The 11,689-nt window shown below is 46.2% G+C and overlaps 1 protein-coding gene across 1 annotated transcript in view; it reads right to left on the reverse strand.

Moving 5' to 3' along the window:
• Positions 1 to 11,482, reverse strand: part of LOC146203964 (uncharacterized) — a 73,633-nt gene extending 62,151 nt beyond the window's left edge. Inside the window, exon 1 of the mRNA XM_084589013.1 lies at positions 10,949 to 11,482. Coding sequence (XP_084445139.1) covers positions 10,949 to 11,023 — 75 coding nt within the window. The 5' untranslated portion in view covers positions 11,024 to 11,482. The remainder of the gene's footprint in view (positions 1 to 10,948) is intronic.
• Between the last annotated feature and the right edge of the window lie 207 nt (positions 11,483 to 11,689).

Here is an 11,689-nt window from a genome sequence, read left to right on the forward strand (position 1 = left end):
TTTCGTTAGGGAGAAAACGCGCGGGACGTTTGTCTATTCGCTTGGCATTATCCGCAGCTTGAGAAGGGGACAGCCCACAACAGAGAACTGAGAGAAACGGTTTTCAGAAAAGCCACAAGAATTGTCTCACTCTTGGTGGACACGGGCCCAGTCGCGGCGTGAAGGAAAAAAAGATAAGTGGCGGTTTATCTTGGCCATGTACGGATATGCAGGCACGAGCAATATTTGTCACTCGTTCAGCTACGTTGTGCTTCAGTTAGTTTTGTCATGCCTTGCACTATGTAGCGAAGAAATTAGCGGGTTGCTTTTATGATCGTTACTGCAACACTGCCAGAGCAGATGAAGACGATAAAGACGAAGACATCTGAAGCGCAGCGTTTAAAACTTGCAGCTTAGCGCGTGAAAAATCCGGCTACTGTGGCATTCTTGACGATCTGACACGCCTGCGAAATTGTAATATAGCAATGCACCTTTGTGTAAAGCTTATGCATTGTGCATATTGATCTGCATTTACGTGGTAATGTCCAAGTAGGCAATAAGAAGAAGAAGAAAAAAAAAAACAAGAAAGCACTCTGATCTGACGCAGAGCCCAGCGAAGTTGATCTCTGCCTCAGCCTGGTTTCGAAATCGATGGGCAGCAACTTTTTTTTTTTTTTTTTTCGTTTTTCGGCCGGTCGCTCGAGGCTTCACAACCAGCTCGGTGAAATCCTAGAAGACAGTAATGCTAGTTCATCAAAATGCAAAAAAAAAAAAAAAAATATTTTTTCGGGAGTAAACTGTTTCAGTTCTCTGAGGACACCTCGTTTACAATTAACGGCATACAATTGGAGGTACATGTGTCGTTGGTTCGAATCTCTGTCGCAAACTAGCATCCAGTTCGACTAGCAGATGGAAGCGAAATGGTATGACACCATCCTGAACTCTGTGCAAAGTCAACAAAGCAAAGCGCCAAAAACCACAAAAACTCGACCTTTGTGATTTTTAGCGCTTTGCTTTGTTGACGATGAACCAACACGCCCAAACATTTTCCCTTCTGGGCTGCGCAAAGAGCGGTAATTTTGATACGAAATCACGTGGTATCTATCTGTAGCCACTTCATGCGGGCACATTCTGCGGACACCACGTATGATGAGCCAAGTAAAGCATTCGCCTTGACAGAAACGACACTGAACCACTATGTGAGGGAAACGGTGAAAGAGGCAGTGAAAGCTGGAACAGAGAAAGACCCGCCTCACTGGAAGGCTGCGAAATATTTCGACCACCTTACGTTCTATAACTTGTACTGGCTTGCACAACAGACGCGAGCCTTTTGCACTTCGCCTTCCTCGAAACCTGACAACTAAGGCCAGGGTAAATCTCGCATCCGCTGGCTCAGCAGCTGATGAAAGATTTAAGCACACAACAGGAAAAGGAACAGAGTTACTGCGAGGACCGCTGCTGGTAACCTTGATCACCTGGGGTACTTAATGCTCACTGACATCGCGAAGCAGACAAGCGTCCACTTTGGGCCGCTACAGCCGTGAATGTATCGGGTGATATGGCCAGCATGCGAGCGCCTCAGAAAGGGAGGGCCCAATTCAATCTCGCGTTGTCCCCAGTAGCTGATTGCCATAGAAGATGCTGCCGTGGCGATAGCAGACCTTGAGTGCTTATGGCACGCCTCGAAATCTCCTCTACAAAGTGGAATGAATCTTCCTCTTCCTCACGTTGCTCTACATTTTCTACTTAAATTATTGCGGCTAGCGCGTTGTTATGCGGCTCGAAAGCAATCAATGTGCCATGAGGGCTTTTTGTTCTCCAGAAGGAGGCGCCCGGGGAGACAGGAATGAGACACACGCGGACACCTGTGCGCGTCTTATTAGGTTTCATCAACTATCCACAACTACTGTCCGAATGAATTTCCGTTCTATATAAACTATGCAGTCTTGCGAGGCTATAGAACCGCTTGAGTGAGATATATAGTAGGAGTTTTCATTCGTGCATCTCCGGACGTACGATCCTGGATAGGTCTACAGTCACGCGCTCACTGATAAGGAACCGCTGTTGACAGTCACAGGTACGTCAACTAGATCACTGCTTAATCTATTGATTATTAGTACAAAGTCGCGATCCCTTTCCGAGACCGCCAGCAATGTGGTACGCATCTAACCTTATTGATAACACAACCAACCGCTTCAATTCGTTACACCGAAAACACAAACACTCGCTAGTGACTAGTGGAAGAAGACAAAAGACAAAATTCGGTGCTTTCGAGTAGAAATCATTGCAGGATTCGGGGCACGAGTCATAACCGTTGTGCAATATTAGAACTATATAGCACATGGCAAAATGAGGAGTGAGGCACGCCGGTAGCTAGGTAAGTGGCAACAATTTTCCCCGGGAAACTGTATATGGCCACTCCTTTTTTATAAGCGGTAACAGTGATGCTGGGAACTCCGTAGCCTATCGAAAGGCGGATAAGGAAATAGTGGGCGAGAAATCGGATATGCTCCGGGTGATTAACTATAAGCGCAACAAAAATTTACACTTTGGATTGCTTGTGCTTTATGGCTTAAATTCTTCACTTTAAAAGTACAAAAACATTGAGCACTGATATATACACGGGGATAAATCAACAACCGAGGAAATGAAATTACAGTTTATCAATCGAGGAAGGAAGGCGGTGCACGTATCAATATTGTTTCGCTATTATCCAACGTTCCAATCTTGTGCTATACAACGCCTAAAATTTGCTCGTGTGGGTGTTACTCAGGTGGTTACTATCTGGGTAACAATCATGTTCGGAATGTCACGATAATCGTGCGCAGCGTTTAACGCTCCGAAATAAACTGAAATAAAACCATGTTCACATTGTCACGGTAACCGTGTTGCGGTGTTTAATCTTTCGGAACTAAAATAAATTTTCACGTCGCCTCGCATTTAGAGCGTTGCTAGGATTAGCAAGTACGCGTCGTTCGGTCACCATGGCGATAAGTCTTCAAAGAGCGGGGACCGTTCAAACAGGTTCGTTTGTAGTTCAGCGGGATACGTTGTTGGGCAAGTTGTTCATCCCTGTGGGAAGGTTGGTAGCGCAAAAAAAGACAATCACAAAACAAGACCCGTCCCTTTCGTTTTTTTATTATTATTATTTTTTTTTTTTGCGCAACAAACCCTCCCAGTTCCGTTTGTGGACCCATAAAAAAAAAAAGGCTTTTTGTAAAATACTGAAGTTTTGTGAACTCATTCATTTCTTGCCCTTTAACAATTTTGTTTAATATGGATGCAAATAAAGCAAAAGTAAATTCAATTTGCGAGACTTCGCACTGGGCGGTTTACTTTTCGGCAGAAATGGCGCCGAAAGGGGAAAAAAAAGCGATTGAAGGCCTTCCTTATTTTTAGTGGCGATTGGGCACGCGATATCTTCTGCAGGAAAGAAACTAAAGATAAGATACATGAAACAAAAATCTTTTGTGTGCCTGTAGCCCTCTTTTTTTTAGAATTTCTTCAGCCGTAACGGTGCTGCAATATCAACGAACTCGAGCCTGGACTCGCTGCGTAGGAAAAACCTCAATTAAAAATGAGGCCTGTGCGAGCGCATGCACCCACAGAGTACTGGGTCCCCTAATCTAAAACTCTCTAATGCTACAAAGGTCAAAGGCACCGCTGGGTTCTCCACATCTGCAAGCACGTAGCAGTGTCACAAAACATTCTGGATGCCGTTAGGCTGAAGCCTGGAATTATCGAGCAGTTAAGGATGTCCATATAGTGTTCTGCCAATAGACTGGCTCCATAGATACACCGTATAGCGTAAGTGCTGGGCTTTAACAACTTCCGCCGTCTATAGTTAAATGGCACGGAATGCCACTCCTCACACAATACGATATTATACCTACGCAGACCATACACCTTGTCCCACTTTCCCTCCTTATGTGTAATTCCTAATGGCATCATTCAGAAGAACGTAGTTTCACCTCAGACGTATACGCAGCGGATCAAATTTCATTAGCGGCATGAAACTAGTTCAATTGATAATTCCCTTAATTTTCGCATCGCTCCCTGTTTGCATGACACGTTTCGTACAGTACCCGAGTTATCGCTTCCAGTTGACAGAACTCCCACCTGGCGAGCGAGCGCAAGGTTCCTCGCGAAATGTGACAATTCGCTGGCATGCGGAAAACAGTTGGTTCGAACAAGCCAGACACAGCATTCAACATATTATCTGACAGCTGTTGGAGCTGTCAGCTTCTAGCCAGTACTGTCTTCGAGTCCTGCCTATACCTCGAGCGAAGCATCGCGTAATAAAAACTGCCGAGCGACTGCGTGCAATTTTAAGTTTTTGTGCAAGTTGATTGCCATCAACTCACACAAGGCACGGTGCCTGAAAGCTTGTTAAAAAGTGTAAACATATACTGTGTTTTCTTTCTGCAGCTCCCCTCCCTCCCCTCTTAGAAATGATGGCACAGAAATAAATATGATATTATTACTATAAGATCTGCGCATATCAGCGTTTATTCGTTCTCATGTGTGCATTTATATGAAGAGATAGCGCACAATGAAGTTCAATGTATACTCGTATTTGCACCCGCCTATAAATTATATTTCTACAGGTGGTGAGAATTATATACGTAGACACGTGAGAACGCCATACTGCGGTCGTATTTTGTGTTTCTACTTTCCATATCACTTCGCCGGATGTAAGCATGACGGCAGCATTAGACAGCGACTATAGTCACAGGAATCGCCACTCGCCGCACGGCTCACCACTGGCTGCCTCATGCCGCCAATACTAAGGCGCGGGCGATAATATTGAATTTTAGATTAGGGTGACCGCATCAGGGGGGTAGGGGAATAGGGATGCGCCAGTGCACATGAGCAGTATGCTAGGCCGAAAGGGCGAATGATGTGCTAGGTCCAGTTAGGGTCTCCATATCTCTTTCGACCCTACGTTATAAAGCTTTCCCATGAGCCAGCGGGCGGTCCCTTCCCACGGACGCCTGAAACCCCGCGGCTTTGTCATCCAAGCAATGCTATATATATAAAGAGAACCAAAGGATTCTAAATGGAAATTTGAAGCGTATGGGATACGCGTACTGGCCGCATATGCGTTAAAAGCGAACTGAGCTGTCCGTCACAAGTAAGCGGTAAGCATTTAAGACGCCTGCACATCTAAAGCGCAGTTGACTTGTACTGGTGAGCCACGAACTACACAGTTAAGTGTATAGAAATATTCGGAACAGCGAATCAGATATCCTGATATTCAAATATACTAATTGATCTAATAATGTACGTTCAAAGGTATTTCCAACGAACCAGATAAATTCCGAACTTTTCCAAATATTTGGCCAGAGCTTCGAAGATGGCTCATCGTTGTTGTTGTTGTTTTTTTCTTGTTTTTTTTTTCGATAACTGCGCCAAAAACAAAGCGTTCTGCCGAGGTCATATGCGTGACATGAAGGGATCAGTGCCGCGACTATGCATTTTCGAGCGTCGCATTCATATATAATGCCCATACATGGCATGTAAGTTTGGAGGGCGAGGAGGGGCTCAAGCAAGTACCCTGCCCTGATACCCGATTCAGGGATCATGGCTCTTACTCAGATGACTCCCATCTCAACCCCTAAGATGTGGCTCTAATTTCTTATATTTGATGATCAGTAACAAAATATAGTTTTCGTAGACATTCAACTAGAAGGTCACAGAGGTAATATGCGACTTCGTGTTGCGATCCCTTAAGTGGAGACATAGCCTCATAAAGGAGGCTATGGTGGAGACTACCTTTGAGACGTATCTTGTACTAGCTATAGCTTTAACTCTATATGTTACAGCACCGGCGCTTCAATGTGACACGATTGTTTTGTACGGATATTCGTAAAAGTAGCGAATAGTAGCTCAAATATTTGTCGCATATTCAATCCGGTTTTATCTGTATTTTATTCGTATTCGATTCTGTAAAAGTACCAATTGCACACGCCTAACAATTTCATCTTTAATTATTAACTCCTATTTGTCATGTTCCTTAATCATATAGTCCCTTCGCCGCACTCATATCAGGCCATACTTGTCAACCGTTTCAAGTCGCCCATCAACACTGTAGCGCTACTGTTGTGGCGCCTCCTTTTTTTTTTTTTTTTTTTTTTTTTTTTTTTTTTTTACTAGCACCAATCGATTGCAATCGCTTTCTAGACGGAGTGACAGCAAAACTGATTTGGCACAGGAAAAAAAAAAAAAAAAGAAAGAACGTTGTGCACCTCTCCATCGCAATTGTATCTCAAGTGTTACGTAATACCCCAAGCGGGGTTAAAGGTTACGCAGTAAATGATAATCTTCTCCGTCGTACTGCTAGCCCATTGTCAGCGCTAGCAGTCCTCAATATTTTCCCTATTGCCCTCCGTTATAGTTATTTTACGGTGCAGAAAGCGGACCTAGTTTCTCATTGCGTGGTATTAGTTCTCCCGGGGAAAAGACCTATTTGAGCCGATTTCCTCTGGAAACTAAGAATGAGGCCTTCTAATCTGCCAGTCCGGCCGCTTACTATCGGTAAAAAGTACAGGTCGGAGGCTTGGCGCGTCGAGTACATCGATCACTGGCCAACTGCAATCGCTCCCCCTTCCTTCCTTCCTTACCCCCCCCCCCCCCCCCCCTCCCCTTCCTCTTTCCTGTATTATGGCTGGGGCCAGGTCGGAGGCCGGTCGCCTGGACGAAAGATCTAAGCCCTTGCATTTCGCTCGGCGCTTTGCGCCCGCTAAGCCGCGCAAGAGTTGTTGCTCGTCCTTAATGTGGAGATGATAATGGCGCGGTGGTGGCGGCGGTGATTACGAAGTCGTACGCAAAACCTGCATCGAAACTAAGCCAACACTTTTTCGAGAGTGAACGGAGCATATATACGGCTCTGTTCAGATCAGAGTGGTGCTGGCTTCGCGAGCTTCACGTAAGTATAACTCGATGGCGGGTATAATCTGCAATGATCGGCTGTTCCTGCCTAGTTGCCTTTGCCCTCCGTGGTTTGTTTTATTTCTAGTTCCGTCTCACCATAGCAATTTTCATATAGTGGCAGAGAAGAAAGAGACTACATTTTGTCTTTATTAACGCGACAGAGGCCACGCTGTCCAGAAAAGCTGGCGTTTTCAACAGCGAGCAAAAAATCACGACCATGCGTCTGGCAGGTGGTATAGCTGATATCTGACATGGGCGGACACTGATTCGTTGTAGGGTTGCGCTAGGCTGCATCACATAGCTGAGTTCCCAGAAGTTGCCAGGGCACCGCCTTTGAGATGGGAGGGTGCGATGTCCAAAGAAATTAGCCTTGGAACATCCGGTGTGCATGCAGCGCATGCAGGACCACTGATTCATGCGATTAAGCAGTCGAAGTTATCTTCACGATAGCCGCCACCGCCTCTTCTAAGACATATGGCGTATAGTGTATATGCTTCTGGCGATGCAGTCACCTGACGGATGTGATCTGAACACCGTTGAATCTTAGTACAGAAATAGCACTGTTTAAAAATTTGCAAGAAGTAAGGCTAAAATCTGTCTGGCGCACAAAGTGAGAGCGAAATATTATTTTTAAGAAAGACGCGTCCATATTTACGTCGTATACACTATACGACTATGGCAGGCCTGTGTCATGGTCTACCAGTTTTGCAAACATGAGCGCTTTGAAAGAACTGAGGTATGATTATTTGTTAACCGTAAAAAGAATGGCTTAAAGGAAGTGAAATTGGGAACGGGAAAACAGCGTTATGTCGCGATGTGGACAGCTGATTAATAACGCAATTCCTGTCGGGTCCGCAAACGACGCGACAGCCATCTGGAAATATTAGAATTTCTTGGAAGCAGCTTGGCGAAGGTCTTTGCAAAATTTTCAAGATTCGAAAATTTGAACTTATTGGATAACACCTGGCAGCCGAAAGGGCTATAGTCACCTAGTTTTTTGGGGGTAAAGACTACACAGTTGTGCGTAAAGTGGCGCCACAGTACAAAAAAAAAAAAAAAAAAAACAGGCGGAAAAAGGCCGTCGCTGTCCAATTTCAATCTGCGCGATGGCAACGCTATGAAACTGTATAAGACGCTAAAATTGAGCCACTGACGAGAAGTGCCCGAACAAACACAGTTCCCATGCTACTACGAATAGCGCATCTGTTTCCGTGACTTGAACGCGTACTGCGAGCCTGACTGGCACTTAAGCCTTGTGGACAAACACGTCCCTCACATACACTATAAAGACGACGCGGTCAGCATCAGCAACTTACGTGAGCAAGAACGAGAGCAGTTTACCCACGTCCTTTGTCACGCATAGTTACACGTGTTTGATGTAATTAATAAATGCTAGGTAGTTGAAATTAACGACGCAAAAAAAAAAAATGTAGAGGTTCAACTAGCAATCCGTGAGCTAAGTTTCACAAGCGTTATCCATCGGCCGCCGCCGCAGTCGCGGCTGCGGCTTCGATCTTGGCTCGCTTCGGAGCTTGTAAGCTTCTCGGCTAGGGGCTAATCTCACTTCTCTTTGGGGGATCTCGGCAGCCTGTGGTCTCTGTCTATAGCGAGATGGCGTACGTGTATGGCGTATTTGCCTAGGTAAAATGAAAGAGCGGCGCAGATGGCACGAAGACGACGATGTTCAATGCACAGCGCGAGAGTTTGCAGTTGGCACTTGGTGAAGACGACAATGTTTACATAAAGCATGCGAGCGTGTTGCTGTTTAGAACTTCGTTTTTCCACCGATGTAGAATGGCCCCTTACTCCCTGCCCCCGGCACGCACTTGCCCCCTGCGATAGCACAGAAACAAGAGAAGAGGACTTCTCCAAATGGCTCACCTACAACGATAACAGCAGGAGCCTTCTCCGGTTCCTCACGGAAAATAATTTACATGGGTTTTTATAATATGTCTTATGGCAAGCTTGCGTTAAAAAAAAAAAAAAAAAGATAGCACAGTATTCTTGTGCCTGGGCACGACGATGAAGGCGACGATGTTTGCTGCATAGCGCGAGACGAAACAGCATGCGTCGCACGAGTACCTGGCGCCATTTGTGGGACACATGTGGTTTTGAATGTTGGAATAATTGCGGAATAATGCGAAACACGCAAATGAATGCAGTAGAGCTAGCGTTCTAAAAAAAATTGTTGCGGTTTAGCTCTGGCTAACCCTAGTTGATTTGCCAAAGCAACGGCGGAAGCTTCTTTTGCCTGCTACATTGTTCCCCTATCACGCCCTATCAGTGTAAGGTGCTACATTATTGGGGACACTTAAGCTCATCCTTTAAGGGTATGACGCGAGAGCCTAAGCTACCAGCGCACATATAATGTCACGATTCAACCAAGCCGTATGGACGTGCCTGCGTGTCGTAGGGGTAACGAGAACGCAAACGGTTCTGGCAGGCGGATTCTGATATCACCCTCCCATATGAAAGGAGCGACCTCAGTTCCTGCCCGTGGCATAGGGGTAACGTGAATTCAAATGTCATGGCAGGCTGACTTTTTTTTATGAGAAGACCGTAGCTACACCTCTTCACGGCGTACCTGCGGCCATCTCCAGGTATCGCTTAGGCTGTCGTAGTATTGCTTGCTTTCACAATAAAAAAAAAAAAAAATTACACCGATGAAAGGAAATTGCCATCTTTGCCCAATCGCGACAATATATGCTACAAATTTCAGAGGAAATAATAACGCTCGTTAAATTCGTGTTGAATCACTGGCAGGGATGGTTAACATATCGTTGGTCAAAATTGAAAACGGCAGAGGGCAAGGATATACGAGTACGCCTGCCCTGTTTTCCATCGCATGTCCTCAAAGCAAACCAGTGTACGACCGGGCTGCTCTGATAACGCTAACCGGCACTTACGCGGATTCTCTGACTCCTAACAAATTGTGTTCGGACGAAAATTTTACTCAAGGTATGTACTCATCTGAACATAGATTTGTGGTTTTTATTTTGATCGAAATCGATGGGAATTTCAACGTTTATTAGAGAACATGGTGCCAGAGTGGTGTCACATCACTTTGCTATTCTTTGTCGTACACTGCCTAGACAACGAGCTGAGGGCTTTTGTGCGCCAATCAGTTCACACCCAAATTGAACAAACGCGACTTTACCGAGCCCACCTAGCCTATAGAAGCTCTATAGGGTACCTACGATACATCAGCTACACTTTCTCGGAGTAGCGAAAATGGAATATAAGACCATCGGAGTAAAACGTGGGGCTAGATACTAAGTAATCATAACTAAGCCAGTCATTTCCCATTCAAATCGGCGACATTATAACCGTGTTTGCAAGGCATCCGCTCAATATCGTTAACACTGGTCAGTCTTTGAAGAAACGAGGCAATCGCACATTCGTTTAGCGGCCACAAAAGTGCAAGTATTTGCAAAGCATACAGTTTCAATCCCAGAAATGAAGGAAGGCCGAGTTAGTTTTGTCCGTTAATACATGCGTGCTAACAACGGCCTCCGTAAACGAAACTAGCGTTTGTGTTAGGAAACTGTTAGTCGTGAATCCGCTTCTCAGCACACTGCACTTCTACTTTAAGAGCTTAATGACAGTCAGTCTCATTGATGAGATACCTCCACTTTTCAATCATAAAATTAACTTAAGATCCTAGTTAGACAGTACAGATGTCGTCCACAAGCACCAGCACTGTGGTTTGTTGTTAAGTGGCAGCCGCTCTCGCTGAATCTCAAGGTGAATTACTAGATTCTTACGCAAATTCCACTAAATTGAAAAGCAAAATACGCTTTCGGCGCGACTCTGTCTGGGCCTTTTGTCACAAGCTAAGTAGCGTCGCAGCTTTTATATTTACACGAGAGGAATTCGAACACGTCGGTTCACTGTAGCACATGTATCGCACGCTTGAGCGTACGAGGCATCTGCTACCTGCAGAATGTCGCACTTCAATTTCTCATGACCATCAACTATACGTACTTCAAGCCTCACATTCTCCATCATACACAACATGCGTGACAACCCATCTCACCATGGCATAGTGGCAGATGACGATGGTGCCCGACTTGAGGTCGGCGAACCCACTGCAGCTGGTCATAGACATCATAGCTCGATGTCCTCCAACGCCGCCGCCAAAGCACCGGCCTTTGAATGCCGGACAGCCAGAAGTCGCGCACACACTACGAGGAAGCTATAGCCACATGGTCGGGACCGCACGCGCAGTACAGCGACGCAAGAAGCTAAGCCACTCGCGCGAGTTTCCTGGGCGATGGGTCCTGGCGTTTAAGCCCGATGAGTCAGGCAGACGTGTCCTGGCGAACGAGAGCAAGCTATCTGGACGGCCTGTGCCCGCTCAAGGTGCAGTCAGTCGGAGAAGGACGGCGGCGGCACGTGTGCTGCTGATGAAGCGTCGACGCCGCAACTGGATGACCGGACAGCGCTGTTCAGCGGCGCTGCCAAAATAGTACACGGCTCGGACGCGGCATGCACGCGGCGCGCAGGATGGACAGCCCGACTGAAGCGATGGAAGACAGCTCAGTCGGCCGCGACGCTCGCGCGCGGTCCAATATCTGGTCAATTGCGGTATGAACGGCGACGGCTGGCACGCGTATCGAGGCACAAATCGGGGGGACCTAGTTTTCGGCAGCAGCGGCGCGCTAACGGAAGTCGGTCTCTCGGCCGCCATCCATGTTGTGGAGAGGAGGAGAGAGAGAGAGAGAAATAGAGGAAAAATAGAAGCGCGCGCTAGAGAGGGCGGACGAAGAAGAAACAG

This window comes from Amblyomma maculatum, chromosome 1 (genome assembly GCF_055883805.1).
Source record: "Amblyomma maculatum isolate TAMU_Amacu chromosome 1, ASM5588380v1, whole genome shotgun sequence".
NCBI lineage: Eukaryota > Metazoa > Arthropoda > Arachnida > Ixodida > Ixodidae > Amblyomma > Amblyomma maculatum.